The sequence below is a fragment of the Macrobrachium nipponense genome, chromosome 36 (assembly GCF_015104395.2).
Source record: "Macrobrachium nipponense isolate FS-2020 chromosome 36, ASM1510439v2, whole genome shotgun sequence".
NCBI lineage: Eukaryota > Metazoa > Arthropoda > Malacostraca > Decapoda > Palaemonidae > Macrobrachium > Macrobrachium nipponense.
The window spans coordinates 65,522,575-65,541,593 of record NC_087220.1 but is presented as its reverse complement, the minus strand read 5'-3'; the positions used below and the strand labels follow the sequence as shown (position 1 = coordinate 65,541,593).

General features: G+C 44.7%; 1 protein-coding gene across 1 annotated transcript in view; it reads left to right on the top strand.

Moving 5' to 3' along the window:
* The window catches only part of LOC135203481 (oocyte zinc finger protein XlCOF6-like), a 146,228-nt gene that overhangs the window by 51,818 nt on the left and 75,391 nt on the right, over positions 1-19,019 (top strand). Inside the window, exon 4 of the mRNA XM_064233203.1 lies at positions 6,504-8,665. Within this exon, the coding sequence (XP_064089273.1) occupies positions 7,235-8,665 (1,431 nt within the window). The 5' untranslated portion in view covers positions 6,504-7,234. The remainder of the gene's footprint in view (positions 1-6,503; positions 8,666-19,019) is intronic.

Here is a 19,019-nt window from a genome sequence, read left to right as displayed (position 1 = left end):
TCGATTTGTAACCTTGAATCGAAAGTGCTCGCGCTCCAATCTAATGAGCAAAAGTGCAGTGATAGTGTTGGTGCCCCTAGTGTTGTGGAGGGGGCGTCAGATCGGTCCTATAATGCCTCCAGGTTTAGACCTCTGTCGGACTCCCAGGACCTAGGGAATGGACAAGTTGAAAGCCGAAAGAGGGTTACGGGAACTAAACACCGGTCTGGCGTCCCTTTGGCAGAACCTGAGGACGTTTCCCAGGCTGCCAAAGATCGTGCGCGGGCTCGAATCTTGAAAGAGTGCATCTCTTCCTCCGAGACGTCCTCACCTCAACGGGGATGGGTCTCTCGCAAGGCCTCTCAAGACGAGAGCGGTAAGGACGTAAGATGTCGCACAGGCGGCCATCGTCTTTCCCGCCCTCTTAAGAGAGGTTTTAGAGAAGAGGACGCTTCATCAGGAGATCGAGAGCGTCCTCCTCCTCGACTTGCGCTTCGTTCTTCCCTGGAAGACTTCGAAGACAGTATCCCGCAGAAGAGATTTAGGACATCTTGTGAAGAGGAGTTGGATGTATACTCCAATCGTCCTGATTCTAGTCCTGAGAGAAAGAAGAAGGCATCCCCTCGCCCATCTTCTTCTCACTGGATAAGTCCTTCACATGGATCTTCTCCATCTAAAGAGACACTAGTAGCGATACAACAACAATTGGCTGCGTTTTTCGCAAAGAGAGAGACAAGATCACGTCGTTGTAAGAAGGATCTATGGCTGCTTGTCAAGAAATCCAGGCGTTCTCCTTCTTCTCCTCGTTCTTCGTCCTCTCCTGCTTCGTCGCCTTCTAGACCTCGCTGACTCATTCAGGAACGCACAAGCGCTCCTTTTGATAAAGTCTCTAGAAGTATCGGTGAAAGCGACAAAGACGCTAGATGTCGCACATGCGGCCGTCGTCTTTGTCAGGAGTTGGAGAACGTTCAGAGGACTCGCTCCGGCGGCGTTCAGTCGGAGGAGGATAATCTTGTGTTTCAAGAACGGAATGAGAGTCTCCATCGCCATAGAACTTTCCAAGACACTTCTGTAAAGGTCTCTCCTCGTCGAGACGCTCCTCCAAAAGGATTTAAGCGTCTGGACACTCGGCAAGAACCCCATAAAGACGCCTTTCAGCACGCTCAACCTGCGGTCTTTCAGGAGACCGCTCAGAACGTAAGGTTTTCGAAGCAACAAGAGTCCAGTCAAGCAGAACATGAGGACGCCTTTCGAAAAGGTCGGAGCTTAAAGTATTGAGAAACTCACCAAGAAGCTTCTAAGGACAATATTGATGACGCACTTCGTCCTACGTATCATGACGCTTGCCAAGAAGTTCGCAAGGACGTTGTTAGAGAAGCTCGACGCCCTACTCGTCGGGACACTTTTCAGGACGCTCGTGAGGACGCTTTGCTAGACGCTCGACATCACAAACATCGGTTTGCTCGGCAAGAAGCTCGCGATGCGGGATCTGAAGACGCCAAACGTCCTAAACGCCATGACGCTATACGACATGATTTTAAGGATGCTTCGACAGACGCTCGACATCCTTCGCGTCAGGACGCGGATGAGGACGCTTTTGAGGACGCTAGGCGTCCTACGCGTCAAGACGCGCTAAGGAATACGGAGCAGGACGCTCTTCAGACGAGTAAGCGCCCTATGCTTCAAGGCCTTCGACAAAAGTCCTATATGGACGCTCGTCAAGAGGAAGTTCTCCAGGACGCTCCGCATGACGTTCCTTTGCAGGAACTTGAAAGAAATTCAAAGTTGATAGGAGGACATACCCGAATCTCCTCTTCAAAACTTCCTTCGAGTAGAGGTTCCCTGTTACAAATGGGACATAAGGGTTTAGTCTCTTCTCGCTCGAAGCAGGGCACCTCTGCGGTTCCCTTGGAAGAAGAATCTTCAAGTGACCCTGGTCCTGAGGATGAGGAAGAGCCTGCAGCTTCATCCTCCTCGGACTATAAAACCTTAACTCGCCTCTTGAAACACTTGTTTCCCGACAAGTTTCAAACTCCAGTACCTCTCTCTCCGCCTTCACAACTTACTTCATCGAAGGCAAGGAAGATGCCAGGCTTAGTTAAGATGGCCACTTCGCTCTTTACTAAAAGGGCATTCAAAAGGGTTCACGATTGGATGGAATCCAAGAAGGCGAAGGGCAAGACTTCATTTGCTCTTCCCCCCGCAAAACTTAGTGGAAGAGCAGGAATCTGGTATGAAACAGGAAGAAGCAGGATTGAGAATCCCTTCTTCTGCTCAGGGTGATTTCTCCAACTTAGTGGACGCACCTAGAAGATCTTATCTTCCATCAGCGAAAGTATCCTGGACGATATCGGAAATAGACCACCATCTCAAGGGGATTTACAAGACACTAGAAGTTTTTAACTTCCTTGACTGGTGTTTGGGGGTCCTAGATATGCAGTCTAGGAGCCCAGATTCTATTTCTTTAGAAGTTTGTTTCCCTGGGAAGGCTGCACCTCAGGCCACTCCAGTTTTTCATAGCAGACAACTGGAAGAACAAGGAAGAGTTAGACAAAATTTTGAGAATCTCTCAGTCGGTCAAAGACCATTTGAAGTGGTGGTTCGATCCCGTCAAGCTATCGGAAGGACTGTCCCTCAAACTTCTGAGCTCCGACCTAGTGTTGTTTTCAGACGCATCCAAGACAGGCTGGGGAGCAACGCTAGGGGAGGAGGAAGTGTCAGGCCTCTGGAGAGGGGAACAGAGGTCCTGGCACATAAACCTAAAGGAATTGGAAGCAATTCGATTGGCTCTCCAATTCTTCGAGAGAAGAATTATGGGACGGATTGTCCAGATCAACTCGGAAAACAACACCACGGCTCTCGCGTATATCAAGAAACAGGGAGGGACTCACTCTCGGCTCCTGTTCGAGATAGGGAGAGATATCTTGCTTTGGGTGAAAATGAGAAATATAACGATCCTGACGAGATTCGTTTCAGGCATACAGAACGTCTGTGCAGACCTCAGCCGTCAACATCAGCTGCTTTCGACCGAATGGACTCTCCATCCAGAGGTTTGCCGAGAGTTGTGGAGGCTTTGGGGACGCCCATTAGTAGACCTCTTCGCGACATCGAAGACGAAGAGGCTTCCTATTTACTGCTCCCCGGTTCTCAACCCAGGAGCAATAGCTATAGATGCCATGCTATGGAATTGGAAGGGGATGGATGTCTACGCCTTTCCACCATTCAAACTCCTGGGAGTAGTGATCAGGAAGTTTGCGGCTTCAGAAGGAGCAAGAATGACGCTGATCGCCCCCTTTTGGCCTGCAAGCGACTGGTTCGCAGAGGTCATGTCATTTCTGGTGGACTTCCCAAGGACCCTACCAGAAAGAATCGATCTACTCAGACAGCCCCACTTCGAGAGGTATCACAGAAACCTCTCCGCTCTGAGTCTGACTGCATTCAGACTATCAAAAAGTTGGCCAGAGCAAGAGGTTTTTCAAGATCAGTGGCAAGAGCTATTGCCAACGCTAGAAGAACATCCTCTCAAGCTGTTTACCAATCAAAGTGGGCTGTCTTCACGAGATGTTGTAGGAGGAAAGGTATTTCCTCCTCCACGACCTCTGTGAGCCAGATTGCTGATTTCCTCCTACATCTTAGGAATATTGACAAGCTTTCAGTGCCCACGATCAGAGGCTACAAAAGCATGCTATCAACGGTCTTCCGACACAGAGGCTTGGATTTGACAAATAATAAGGATCTTCACAATCTTTTGAGGTCCTTCGAAACCTCAAAAGTACCACGACCTAAGATTCCATCATGGAACTTAGATGTTGTCTAAAAGTTTCTAATGTCAAGCCCATTTGAACCTATGCATGCTGCCTCTTTGAAGGACTTAATGAGAAAGGCTGTTTTCCTAACCGCTCTGGCAACAGCGAAGAGGGTTAGCGAGATTCAAGCCATGAGTAAGGATGTGGGCTTCAGAGAACACAATGCGGTGTGTTCGCTGAGTCCCTCGTTCTTAGCTAAGAACGAAAACCCGTCCAACCCCTGGCCCAAGAGCTTTGATATCAAGGGGTTATCAGAGATCATCGGACAAAAACCAGAGAGAGTCCTGTGCCCTGTCAGGGCTCTCAAATTTTATCAGGCAAAAACCAAACAAAGTAGAGGTCCGTCGGACAACCTGTGGTGTTCCGTCAGGAGACCAGAATTACCAATGTCTAAGAACGCCCTACCGTTCTTCTTGAGAAGCACCATCAGGGAGGCTCATTCGTCCTGTCCAGATGGTGATCTTTGACTTCTGAAGGTTAATGCTCACGAAGTTAGAGCTGTAGCGACTTCGGTGGCTTTTCAGAAGAATATGGCACTCAGGGATATCCTGAGTGCCACATTTTGGCGAAGCAACTCTGTGTTCGCTTCACACTACCTCAGAGATGTGAAGGGGACATATGAGAACTGCTACTCGCTTGGACCGTATATTTCCGCGGATACAGTATTGGGGACGAGAAGCGGCATGAATCCCATCCTTTAGAAAATGGATAGGTGTGCTATTAATTTATGGTATTGTTTTTATGGTTGTAGGGTCGGCCGCTTGAGGCGGTCTTCCCTTTATTTAGCCTAAAAGTTATGGGACTAACTTTAGTTGGCTAGGTCAGGTGGTATTTTTTATGCTTCGTTTTCCTCAGAGTATGGTCAATATGGTCTAGTCGCATTGTGGTCACGCTCCCGTTGACAGATCATCTAGAACTCTCCAGCTATACAGGTCACTACCTTGCTGGAGACTCTAGTAAAGCAGAAGCAGACTTGGGTGACAGTAATCACGAAGTCAGCTATGCTAACAGGTAAGGAACCAAGATGTCAATCATCTGCATGTAATTTGTTTCCAAAATCCTTCTATTCGGTCCCTTCCCACCTCCAAGGGTTGGATTCAGCTATATATATATCTGGCAGGTAAGTGTCATGAACAAAATGATATTGTCATGATACAATAAAGTTTGTTCATACTTACCTGGCAGATATATATAATCAAGTACCCACCCACCTCCCCTCAGGGGACAGTGGTCTAGAAAAATCTGAATAGAAAATGGGAATGGTTCCTAACGCCCGCCTCCCAGCGGCGGGAATGGGTACTAACCACCTGGCCGACCACTGCGTGTGCCGGGAGTTTTGAAATTCTGTCGGACGTCAGAGAATACAGCTATATATATATATCTGCCAGGTAAGTATGAACAAACTTTATTGTATCATGACAATATCATTTTTGTACATACTTACCCGGCAGATATATACGATTAATGGCCCACTCAGCCTCCCCTCAGGAGATAGGTGGAAGAGAAAATCTGATTAGAAAACGGGAATGGTTCCTATTCCCGCCACCCAGCAGCGGGAGAGGGTGATCACCTGACCTACCTGTAGCGTGTGCCACGAGTTTTGAATTCTGTCGGGACGTCAGAGACATTAGCTAAGTATATATATCTGCTGGGTAAGTATGTACAAAACTTTATTGTATCATAACAATATCATTTTTCCTAACTATACAAACCTGAGGTCCTTTACATATAGTCCCACCTCATGCCACCCCTCACTCTGTTCCTGGGCCTATAGCAAAGGGGTATGTTTACCTCCATTCGGGCAGGACTCCCGACCATCGGACAAGCAGTTACTGCCGAACTACCTTATTAGTAAATCTTACGACCAGTCCAGCTGGCGCTGAATAGTAATTCCTTATGTAAAGAACCTCAGGTTTGTATAGTTAGGGAAAATACAATTTACTTTCAAAAATTTGGTTTTTTGTCATTCTGTTCTGTCTTCCTTTAGATGTTCAGGTCCTTTCTCTTTCCTGCATTTTTAGTGTTGCTTATTCATTTAAAATCAGTTGTTTTCCCTACATTTATTATTATTTTTATTAAATCATAATCATGGTATGAAAATTACCTTCTTTCCTATTGTTGAAGATGCCTTTTTTATTTCTTGCAGGAAAATTTGGAAATTTACTGCTTTAAATCAAACTTATTGGTTGAGCACTATTAAAACTCAGAACCTACAGAATTTTTATATAGATTTTTCCTGTCACAAAAAAGAATGCATACATACACATTCTCGTATATTCACAGAAATATGAGTATAGCATGATCACAAAGTATGAAAAATTGGCATAATAGGAAGCAATTCAGAAGGTTTTGGGGAATACAAAAACAGTTACTGTAATGCAATGAGTGACTAACAAAAAATTGAGAGGTTGATCAGGTTTTGTGGCTCTGGCAGAAGCTGCTGGTCACACATTGAACTGCTTTTGTCCAGAATACATTAGTTGAATCCCAGATAGACCAAAAATTTAAATACAATACAGTACGTATATCTGTTGAGAAGGTTAGTGTCTAGTTAAGAATACATATCTCATTGTTTTCCCCCCTAAGGATGCTTAACATAGTATAAAATGGAGTTTTATCCATGAAACATTGAAAATTTGACATTTCTTATTTACTGTATCATGAAAGGTGCAGTTTGGTGCATGTTTTTACACTGATTTTGTCTTCTATTTATTCCAGAGTATCCCAAAGAGAAGAAAATGACATCAGATGCCTGATGTAAAGATATGGAAGTTGGAAATTGTTTTTATAGTTTTATCAGTTTTTCCATTCTGAAAAAACACATGAGCTATATATTATTAAAATTATCATATGATAAATTACTGTGATAAATGATCTGACATTTTCTGTGACAGAATATTGCAATTGTTGTAACAAGATGTTTTAGTTTAAAAGTACCTTTATAAGTTTCTGAAAAGGTTTACCTTGTCTTGTAATTTATAGTACGCATATTAGTTTTTTCATCTGTATTGTAACTTGTATATAAATTCATTACTTTTTTGTGTAAAGACAGTATTTTCAGTAAGTATAATTGGGGTGAGGAAATATGAATGAAGTGGACTGAAAATGTGCTAGACTAGATTTTGAACATGCCAAAGAATATTGATGTAGTTTGCTGATGTAAGAATTCTAGACTTAGGTGCTGAAAGGTGAGTGAAATTGGCTTCCTCTTGAATCACTTATTATATGAATGTTTGGCCTAATATTGACCTCTTTTCAACATTTCTTTTGGATTATGCTGAAATATTTGTGAGCAGAAAAGCTTGGTAGGGTGCAGCACTGTACATTTATTAGGCATTGAAAATGGCAGCTGTTTTTCAATTTATAGTATATTGATTTTTTTATCTGTATTGTAACTTGTATATAAATTCATTACTTTTTTGTGTAAAGACATTTATTAGGCTGTGAAAATGGCAGCTGGAAACTCATTATCGTTGCCTTTAATCAAACAAGAAAAGGGAAATTTGGAGGATGAGTTTACTGAAGTCACAGTGGACGGCCCCTTTTTTATAGAATCTGGCATAGAAGTTAAGGAGGAGACAGAATTCATTGACTGTAGTGAATTTGATGTGCAACAGTCGTTTGAGTCTGTAAAGAGAGAAGAGGAATTCCAGGCTTTTGATGAAGACTATGGAGAGACTGTTGATGAAGCTTACCAAAAAGACAGCAATAATGTGGACATTTTTTCTGAGGAAACTGATGTGGAAGAGAAGCGGATAGCTCGCATGAAAGCTAAATATGGTGAGAAATTGTACACTTGCTCTGAATGTCAGAAAAGTTTTTGTAGCCCAAGTCTTCTGAAGAGGCACATCAGAGTACATTCTGGAGAGAAACCATTTATGTGCACAGAATGCCCAAGAACCTTTTCTTATCTATCTAGTCTAACAGCCCACTTCAGAACACATACTGGAGAGAAACCATTCACTTGCCCTTTATGTCAGAAAGGTTTATCCTGCTCCACTGGTCTCAAAAAGCACTTGAGAACTCATACCAGAGAGAGGCTCACTTGCTCTGAATGTCCAATGAGTTTTCTCCACAAGAAAAGTCTGTGGATACACATGAGAAGTCATACTGAAGGAAAAACTTACACTTGCTCTGAGTGTCCAAGTAGTTTTGCTCATCTGGATCAATTTTCAAGACACATGAGATCTCATACTAGAGGGAAGCCATTTATTTGTCCACTGTGCCAGAAGAGCTTTGCCATCTCAAGTCGTCTCAAAATCCACATGAGAACTCATACTGGAGAGAGACCTTTCACTTGTCCTAAATGCCACAAAGGCTTTGCAATCGCAAGTAATCTCAAACTTCACATGGGAGTTCACAGTGGGGAGAAACCTTACACTTGCAGTGAATGTCAGAGAAGTTATTCACATTCCAGTACACTCAGGAAACACATGGCAACTCATACAGGAGAGAAGTCATTTACAGAAGAGAAACCAATTGTCTGCACTGAATGTCATGCCAGTTTTTCTCGTGCAGATAGTCTGAAAAGGCACTTGAAAACTCACACTGGAGAGAAGCCTTACACTTGTCATGATTGCCAAAGTAGTTTCGCACAACTGAGTTCCCTCAAAAACCATATGAGAATTCATACAGGGGAAAGGCCATTCTCGTGCACAGAATGTCCATGTAGTTTTTCTCACGTGACCCACCTTAAAAGGCATAAGCGGATTCACACAGGTGAGAAGCCTTATGCCTGCACTGAATGTCCAAGTAGTTTTTCTCTCTCTGGTCATCTCAAAGCACACATGAGGTGTCATACAAAAGGGAAGACATATACTTGCAATGAATGTCAAAGAAGTTTTGATCGTTTAGATAATCTTACAATACACATGAAGAGTCATTCTGGATAAAACCTTGGGCATCTGTATAGTTTTTCCATTACTGTATACTAGCAATTTTCTCATGTAAATGCATATTACCTTTGAGAACTCGTAAAGTAAAGTTGGAGTTTTTTTCGCTGTATTATTATCATCATTACCACCATCATAACATATTAATTTTAACATAAACACTGTACTTTGCAAAAGCCTAACCTGTGTTAGCAGCAATCTTCAGACATCACCAGAAAAACTGGTTGTGCTAAGTATGTCTAGTTATTATTAACACCTGTCTCACTCCCCAGACTTTTTTTTTCAAAATTGCTTCAGTTTGATATGATTCATTGAATTGATTAAATTCTGCCTATTTTCTATCATATACATTTCAGTAGCTATTCTTTGGTGGTAGTATTTTCACTTGTCCCTGTTTATCAGCTTTGATCATCATTTCCTTTGGTTACCTGTCAGAAGTTCTTGTACCTGTCTTCTAACCATTGATATGGAGTCCCTTTAAAGAGAAATCTGTGCACATTGTCTGCTGTTTATCTTCTGGTGTGTCTGTACTTTTGATATCTTTACATTAGTGTTCCCTTTCACTTGTAAATTAAGTTTTGTTATACCTTTGTGCATTCATTTAAGTTTCATTGTCAAAGTCTATGTTTGTATTCACATGTTTTTGGGTTTTTGCTTAATTCTTATTGCAGTCTTTTCTTGTGCTTACCTTAGTTTAGTGCTTTGAGTGTTCAAGTAGTATAGTGTTTTCTTGTTTTACTATTTCCTTTGCATTAGTATTTTTGTACATTCAACTTCCTTGTTAGATATATACTTAGCTTTAGACTCCGTCGTTCCCGACAGAAATTCAAATTTCGCGGCACACGCTATAGGTTGGTCAGGTGATCTACCGCCCTGCCGCTGGGTGGCAGGACTAGGAACCATTCCCGTTGTCTAATCAGATTTTCTCTGTCGCCGGTTCCGACAACATCGTTGTTGGTTCCTCCTGACCTGATTTTTGCTTTTCATCGCCATTGATCTTCTGGACTGTCTTTTTTGGTATTGGATCGTTGGTTTGGCATACGCTTTTGTGGACTGTTTATTGGATTTTGCTTTGGATTTTTCTCAGAATGTCTGACTCTAGTTATGTAATTAGAGTATGTGTGAATGAGGGTTGTAACGTGAGACTGCCGAAGGGTTCGGTAGATCCTCACACAGTATGTGAGCGGTGTAGGGAGTATGAATGTTCTTTCACTAATCCGTGTAAGGAATGTGAGAATATGAGTGAGGAGGAATGGAAGACTCTAACTTCCTACTTAAGGAAGTTAGAAAAGGATAGAGTTAGGAAAGCTTCTTCTCGAAGCTTGAGTAGGTCTCGTTCTAACGAGCCAGTTAGTGAGACGATAGTACCTATCCAGGAAGTAGTTGTTGCATCCTCCCCCACAGTATCAGCTCCTTCTCCCTTCACAGAACCTGCAAATTCGTCTATGGAATTAGCGGATTTGAAGGCTGCCCTCAAAAGGATGGAGCTCAAAATGCGAGCTTTTGAAGATAAGCACAGTGCAGTGAATAGTGATTTCAGTGTACCCAGTGCAGCGGAGGGGGCGTCTGATCGGCTCTGCAACGCTCCCAGGCCTAGACCTCTTCCAAACTCCCAGGCCCAGAGGAGGAGGAATGTCGAAAGCCTTACGGAGGTTGTGGAGGATCCCCACCGATCAGGTGTCCCTTCGGCAGGATCTGTGTCGTCCCAGACTGCCAGGGATCGCCGTTGCAAGGGCATCCTGAGAGAGTGCTTCTCGTCGTCCGATTCCGCTTCGCCCAGACGCGGCTGGAGTTCGGCCGAGCAGTCACGTCCTATGAAGAGGAGTTGGAAAGTGCCCACCTTGGATTCTAGCCCTGACCGCTTCCCAGAAGGTTCTCCTGTGGATAGGAAGAGAGCCAAGAGAGCCCTGTTTTTGCCAGCTTTCGGCTGGGAGTCTCCTTCGTCCTCCAGACCTCCTTCCCCTTCTTCTGGCAAGGATCGGGAAGATTCTACGACGAAGATTCTCTGTACCATGCAGGAGCAAATTTCGTCTCTGGTAGGAGTACTTATGAAGGATCCTCCTCGCAGGAAGGACAATTCTCTTCCTGTTAAGAGATCCTCTCGTCCCCTGGACATTCCAAGCTCCAGGCTCCTCTCCATAGCTCCTCGTTCGCAGCAGAGATCCTACGATCCTCCCACTTCTCACTCGTCTCCTCGGAAACACGAGGCCCGGGAACGCTTAGCGACCGAGCCCTCATCTCCTTCCGATCACGAAGCGCCACCCAGCTGCGAGGTGCCAGCCAAGCGCGAGGCTCTTCCCAGGCGCGAGTCGCCAGCTAGGCGCGAGTCGCCAGACAAGCGCCAGTCTCCAGTCAGGCGAGAGTCGCCAGTGAGACTCGAATCCCCAGCCAGGCGCGAGCCGTGCTCCAGGCGCTCAGCGCTAGTCAGCCGCGAGTCGCCTACCGGGCGCGAGGTGCCAGTCAGGCACGAGTCGCCTACCGAGCAAGAACCTTCATCCAGGCGCAAGCCGCCAGCCAGGCGCGAGGTGCCAACCAAGCGCGAGCTGCTTCCCAGCCGCGAAGCGCCTACCAGGCGCAAGGCTCCTTCCAAGCGTGAGGGTTCTGTCAGTCGCGAGTCACCTTCCAAGCGAGAGACTTCTTGCAGATGTGAAACTCTCTCCTTCCTTGATGTCCAGAACGGACACAAGACGCCTTCCAGATGCTATGAACCTGTTAGACGAGAAGCGCGTCCTAGCAACTCTGCTCCTTATTGCCGCGAGACGTCTTTCAAACACAAGACACCTCCCAGCTTAGAGGAACCTTCTAGGCACCAGTTCGAAGATCTCTGCATCTGGACTGCTCTTCTTCAGACAGAAGCCCCTCTCCTCGAGAGCAAAGAACTGTAGAACCAGACAACTCCTTTCTGCGTAGGCGCTCTCCTTCATGTGATCGCTCTTCCCTTATCAGAACGGTGAGGCAAGAGCTTGAGGAGGTTTCTGACGAAGAATCTCTGAGGGTAGCGGCGCTGTCGGACTACAAAACCTTAGCGGCTTTGTTAGTTCAGGAGTTTGGAGACTCCCTCAGTCCAACCGCCCCTCCTCCTCCTCGTTCTTTGTTTACTAGTACAAAGGCGACGAAATCCTCCTCCTTCCTGAAAATGCGCCCTACCATCTCTATGAAGAGCCCTCCAGTCCGTAGGGACTTGGTTCAGCTCTAAGGAGGAGGCAGGAAAGACTGTCTTTGCCTGTCCTCCCTCCAAGCTTTCAGGAAGAAGGGGTATTTGGTATGAGACGGGGGAATCCATGGGACTGGCTCTTCCTTCGTTTGCAGAAGCAGATTTCTCCACTCTAGTGGACGCTTCGAGGAGACATGCTCTGCCTACTGCTAAAACCACATGGGGTATGTCCGAGATAGACCATCTCCTCAAGGGGTTATTCCATGTCCTAGAAGTCTTTAACTTTCTGGACTGGTCCCTTGGGGCGTTGGCCAAGAAGACACAGGACCCGGACTTCCTTAGCCCCGAAGTGCTTCACAGCGTTTTGTCCTGTATGGACAAGGCTGTCCGAGACGGGTCAGGAGAAGTAGCCTCTCTCTTCGGAGTAGGGATACTAAAAAAGAGAGCAGTATTTAGCTCATTTTTGACTAAATTTGTATCTCCAGTTAAGAGGGCGTCGCTGTTATACGCACTCTATCTAGCCAACTTTTTCCTTCTCAGTTAGTGAGAGACATTTCTCACTCACTGACTGAGAAGGCGACCCAGGATCTTTTAGTCCAGTCAGCTAAGAAAACAAGACCTGCTGTATCTTCCGTTAAGAAGGAAAGTCGCACTCCTGAAGTGCCCTTTCGAGGAGGTCCTTCTTCTCGATCCTCCTCTAGAAGGAAAGGACCAGAAAAGAGAGGGAGGTCTTCTTTCAGACCTTTCAAGAAAGGTAAATGACTCCTTAGTCCTCCAGACGCCAGTAGGTGCCAGGCTTCTAAAGTTCTCGGAAGCATGGGCTTCGAGAGGGGCGGACAACTGGTCCCTCTCAATCCTAAGGAAGGGATATCTCATCCCCTTCAAAGACAGACCCCCCTTGACCTTGACTCCGAGGGAGCTGTCAGCAAAGTACAAAGACCCTGTTCTGCGAAGAACTCTCCTTCACTTTGTGGATCAGATGTTGGAGAAGGAGGCCATCGAATTAGTACAGGATCCCCACTCCCAAGCCTTCTACAATCGCCTGTTCCCTGTACTGAAAACCTCGTGGGGGTGGAGACCTGTGCTAGACGTGAGTGCACTGAACCGATTTGTAGAGAAGAGGAAGTTCTCTATGGAGACGACCTCCTCGGTTCTTGCGGCTCTACGTCCAGGAGATTGGATGGTCTCCCTGGACTTGCAAGACGCTTATTTTCATGTCCCTCTGCATCCTTCATCAAGAAAATTTCTCCGTTTCATGATCCAGGGGAGGATCTTTCAGTTCAGGGCTTTGTGCTTCGGCCTTTCTACTGCCCCCCAAGTTTTCACGGGCCTCATGAAAAACGTAGCCCATTGGCTGCATTTGAAGGGGGTGAGCATCTCTCTTTATCTGGACGACTGGCTCATCAGAGCCAAGTCGGAACAGCAATGTATGGAGGACTTGTCAACGACACTAGACCTGGTACGGTCGCTTGGACTAATGGTGAACCTCGAGAAGTCCCAGATGATCCCCAGCCAGAACCTTGTCTATCTGGGGATTCAGATGGATTCTCGGGGTTTTCGAGTTTTCCGTCCCGGGAAAGGCTCGATCGAGGCTTAGAGAAAGTCTCAGCCTTCTTAGGGAAAGAACGAAGCTCAGCGAGGGAATGACTGAGCCTGCTGGGGACCCTTTCCTCGCTGGAGCAGTTCTTTTCTCTGGGGAGGCTCAACTTAAGACCTCTGCAATTCTACCTACAGCGTGTATGGAATCGGAAGACAGGAGACCTGTCAGACTCCTTTCCGATCCATCAGGAGGTAAAGACCCACCTTTCTTGGTGGTTGGCTCCTCTCAAAAGGAACGTAGTCATGTCCCTTTTGATACAGAGCCCGCGCCTAGTGTTGTTATCCGACGCATCGGAGACAGGCTGGGGAGCAACACTAGGAGCAAAAGAAGTGTCAGGCACCTGGACAGGGGAACAGGCGTCCTGGCACATCAACTCAAAGGAACTTTTGGCTGTCCATCTAGCCCTCAAGTCCTTCGAATTAGAAGTCAGAGGCGTGGTAGTCCAAGTCAACTCGGACAACACCACGGCTCTGGCTTACATTCGCAAACAAGGAGGGACTCACTCATTCTCCCTCTACGAGTTAGCAAGAGCTCTTCTGATCTGGGCGGAGGAGCAAAGTATCACACTCCTTACCAGGTTCGTACAGGGAGAAAAGAATGTGAGAGCGGACCTGCTGAGCAGGAAGAACCAGGTCCTTCCAACAGAGTGGACCCTCCACCTCGAAGTTTGTCAAAGGCTTTGGGCCCTGTGGGGAAAACCACAAATAGACCTGTTCACCACGTTCCTCAACAAAAGGATGGACAACTTCTGCTCTTCGATCGAAGATCCAAGAGCCATAGCAGTCGATGCCCTCCTCCTAAACTGGTCGGGCATAGACGCTTACGCCTTTCCCCCATTCAAACTAGTGGGGGAAGAGATAAGAAAGTTTGTGGCCTCGACAGGAACGAGACTGACTCTCATCGCTCCCTTTTGGCCCGCGCAAGATTGGTTCACAGAGGTACTGGAATGGACAGTGGACTTCCCCAGATCTCTTCCTGTAAGGACAGATCTGCTCAAACAATCCCACTTCGAGAGGTTTCACAAAAACCTTCCCGGTCTCTTCCTGACTGCCTTTCGACTATCGAAAGACTCGTCAGAGCGAGAGGCTTTTCGCGAAAGGCTGCCAGCGCGATCGCCAGAGCCCGCAGGTCCTCAACCTTACGGGTGTACCAGTCGAAGTGGGAAGTTTTTCGACGTTGGTGCAGGTCGAAGAAGCTGTCCTCCTCCAATACCTCTGTGACCGACATTGCTGATTTTCTTCTCTTTCTGAGAGAAGAATCTCACCTGGCTGTATCTACAATTAAAGGATACAGAAGCATGCTCTCCGCTGTCTTTAGAAATAGGGGCCTAAAGATAGCGGAGGACAAGGATCTTCATGATCTTATCCGTTCCTTCGAGACAACCAAGAACAGGTCCTCACTTCCACCTAGTTGGAATCTTGACGCGGTCCTCAGATTCCTCACATCCGACAAGTTCGAACCTCCTCATCAGGCTTCCTTTAGAGACCTTACGAGGAAATGCATTTTTCTCTTGGCTCTCGCAACTGCTAAGAGGACAAGTGAACTCCATGCATTGGACTCGAGTGTCGGATTCAAAGGAGACTCGGCAATATGTTCTTTCAAGCCATTATTTCTGGCAATGAACGAGAACCCTTCAAAACCCTGGCCCAGAAGCTTTGAGGTTAAGGGACTTTCCCCCTTGGTAGGGAGGGAGATTGAGAGGTCTCTTTGTCCAGTCAGGGCACTTAAGTTGTATCTTCAGAGGAAGAAACAGCTTAAGGGTTGCCTACAGAGTCTCTGGTGTGCGGTGAGAGACCCTAGAAGACCCATGTCTAAGAATGCCCTGGCCTTCTTTGTGAGAAGTGTCATCTGTGAAGCACATGGAGACGTGCCATGATGACTCCTTCAAGAAGCTTAGAGTTAAAGCACATGAGGTGCGAGCCGTTGCGTCTTCTTTATCCTTTCATAAAAATATGTCAATGAAGGACATTCTAGCTGCCACGTACTGGAGATGCAACTCTGTCTTTGCATCCCACTACCTGAAGGATGTTAGAGTAACTTACGAGAAATGCTTCTCGCAGGGTCCATATGTATCTGCGGATTCGGTGCTGGGACAGGGAGCTGATGCTGATCCTTAACCCCTTCAGCACTGGGACGTACACATGTAGTCTTTTACGGTACAGTAATAAAAGACCGGGACGTACGCGTGTACGTCTTTCATCCCTCCTCGAAAAGCAAAGCGTTTTCTTTAGCTTGGATGGTTTCCAGACACAGTATTGTGTACGAGAGAGGTGCTGAAGCTCCACCCACAATTCATTCTAACCAATGAGCGTCCGATGGACGTCGTGACGTCATTTTTCATCATATGGGATATTAGGAGGGGTACTGGCCAACATATACCAGTGCGCCTCAGGCTATTATCTGAGAAGGATGAATACAATTTTGTCCTGTAAACCATGTAGATTTGAATTCCAAATCTTTTTCCCCTTTTGATTGCAGTTATTTTATGTTTTTTTTTTTTTTTTTTTTTCAGTATCATGTCAGATGATAGTGTTTCAGAGTCAGGGTCTGAGTACCTGCCAAATCTATCAGATGATGATTATAGTGATAATTTTTTTAGAGGTTGACAGTGACAACGAGTGTTTGGAAGACATTGAACCTCTTGTCGATGAAGGCTGGCAGTTCATAACTGATCCATCTTGTGACTTGCGCCCAGACCCACCCCCCCCCTGATTCACGGAGGGTGGCAATGGGATTCCTGCTTATACACCAGATTTCATCTGCTTACGTGATGCATTTTTTTTTCCTTTTTTGTGGTGATGTAATTGACAAATTGTGTGAATGGATGAATGCTCGGGCAGAGTAGTCTTTCATTCAACAGGAAAGCGTAAGGTGAAAGGACTTCTATGGAGGCCTGTTACTTGTGATGAGATGTGTTTTTTATAGCTTGCTGATGATAATGGGGGTGAATAAACTGCCCCATATGTATATACGTATTGGTCACGAGATGCTGTTGCTTTTTTTATCATTATTATTATTATTATTACTATTATTACTGTTTTATTATTATAAATTATTATTACCAGCTGCCTAAACATTCATTGATGTATATGCTGTTTCTGTATGAAACCTAGGAATAACTGTTTCAGTAAGAAAACTAGTACTGCTATTACCACTACTACTATTTTACTACTACTTTACTACTTTTTCTGCTACTTTATTTCTATTACTTTACTGCTATTTCTACTACTTTATAACAGTTCCTACTTCTGCAATTACTTTTTCTACTAAATATTCCTATTTTTTCCGATATTCTTACTATATTTTTTTGTAATTTTTTGACAATGGGGTAAAAAATATTCATTGATATCCATACACACAATGTTTTCACATAAGAATATGAAGGAAAAATATGAATAACATAAAAATTTAGTGGGAGCAAGTAATGATTGATACTCGCGGTCGACAGGGGTCTCATGCGGTATGCAGCATTAGCAGCAATGTAGCAGGCCAGTGGCGAAGGGGTTAATTAGTTTAGTTAGTTTTTAATTATTTGGTGTTGAGTTTTTAGGGTTGTTTGAAAAGGATGTGTTTGGGGTAACTTCCTTTTCAATCTCAGTACCTAACCCGGGTGTTAGGATCAGGTGGTCGGGATCGGTGTTGTGCTCCTTGATTTTGCCATTAGGCAAGGTGTTTTGTCACATAAGTGGATCAGCACCCATTGACAAAGATCCTCAGGTTCTGTCGAGTAAGCGGATAAGACCCCATTGACAGATCCCCAAGAACTCTTAGCATAAGGTCACTACCTCGCTGAGGCTCTTGAGGCGAAGCAGGCTCCTAGACAGTAGCCATGAAGTCTTCTGCCTAACCAGGTAGGAACCAAGGTTTTTTTTTTTTATGTTTACTTACAACGTATGTTGTTTTCCTGTCTATTTCAGTAGTTAGCTGCCTCTTACCCCCCACCAAGGTTGCCAATCAGCTAAGTATATATCTGACAGGGAAGTTGAATGTACAAAAATGATATTGTTATGATACAATAAAGTTTTGTACATACTTACCTGGCAGATATATACAATTAAATGGCCCACCCAGCCTCCCCTCAGGAGACAGGTGGAAGAGAAAATCTGATTAGAAAACGGGAATGGTTCCTAGTCCTGCCACCCAGCGGCAGGGCAGTAGATCACCTGACCTACCTGTAGTGTGTGCCGCGAAATTTGAATTTCTGTCAGGAACGACGGAGTCTAAAGCTAAGTATATATCTGCCAGGTAAGTATGTACAAAACTTTATTGTATCATAACAATATCATTTTCATATTTGGCTGTCTTGTCCCACTCCAAATTTAAGAGATGGGTTGATTTGGTATGTGCCTATCACTTGCAATGTGTAACTTAGCAAATTACGCAAATGCTTCCTTTCAAATAACATATAGATATCTGAGTACTGTACCTCATTACCTAGCTAAAGGTCAGTTTTCTTTTTAATTTATTGCCCACCTCTTGACTTGCAAAGCTCAGTCCAAATCATGAACCTTTGTTACCCTCAAGACCTCTGTTGGTTCACCTGTCTTCAACCAATAAACTTCTTGTCCTGCAATCCTGTATCATAACAGTTTATATAGTTTTTTCACATAGGGGCTAGTTCTGTCAGTGTACCTCATGTGGTGCACTGTAGGCATTACTTAACCCTTAGGAGCCGAGGAAAAAAAATCAATATTCAGCACCCCAGGCCGGGGAAACTTGAGGTCTGCTAATTTAAGAAAAAGCACATCGGTGGAAAGGGGAAGATTTGCAAATGCACAATGTACAACAATTTTTTTTTTAAATTTTCCCTACCTTCCATGAGAAGTTGAAAATGTCTATTTACAAACCCCATGCGGGACCTCTTTTACAAGACAATCGTAAATTTGACCAAGTTATAAAAGTTTTTTCTAATTGATAATTTTTATTTTGTAAAATTTTTATTACAGCTCACACAATATCAAAACATAAGAAATAAAATCAGTAATAAATTCTGAGCATAATTGTTGTAAAATAGTTACATAAATTTACTGAGAACGAAGATGCAGGAACAATTTTTGGATTAATACAAGTTTTTTATAATGTTTCTTTGTACTTTTCTTTGCAAAATTTCATTTATAACTGACATACTGTTAGAAACCAAGAGCAACCCCTCGGTATGTTTATGAGCAAATTTATAAAAAAGACGTCATGCTAGTCAGAGAGGCAGCACATCCTTCCTTGAATCAAGATCACAACTAAGTTCCTGAGCTGCCCAGTCTCTCATCTTAGCTAGTCCAAAAGTTGCCATTATTGAATTTATGGCCTATAGAAGTAATGGCACCTCTTTTCTTGCTCGATTCCCCCAAATCGATGGCCTGTAATATTGTTACTCACTGTGAGTGAATCTGTTCACCACCCAAAACCTGTTATTACTGCTCGTGTGAGGGTGTCCGTCCAGTAAAGGTTGAGGGTCTTTGCAGTGATTTTACTGTACCTCCATTCATATGTTCTCTTCCTTCTGATGTTCCACCCTCTCTAAAATTGTTTCGTTGTGCAACGGCAAGGTTTTCCTCCTGTTAACCTTTCAAACTTAATCACTGACTGTCAGT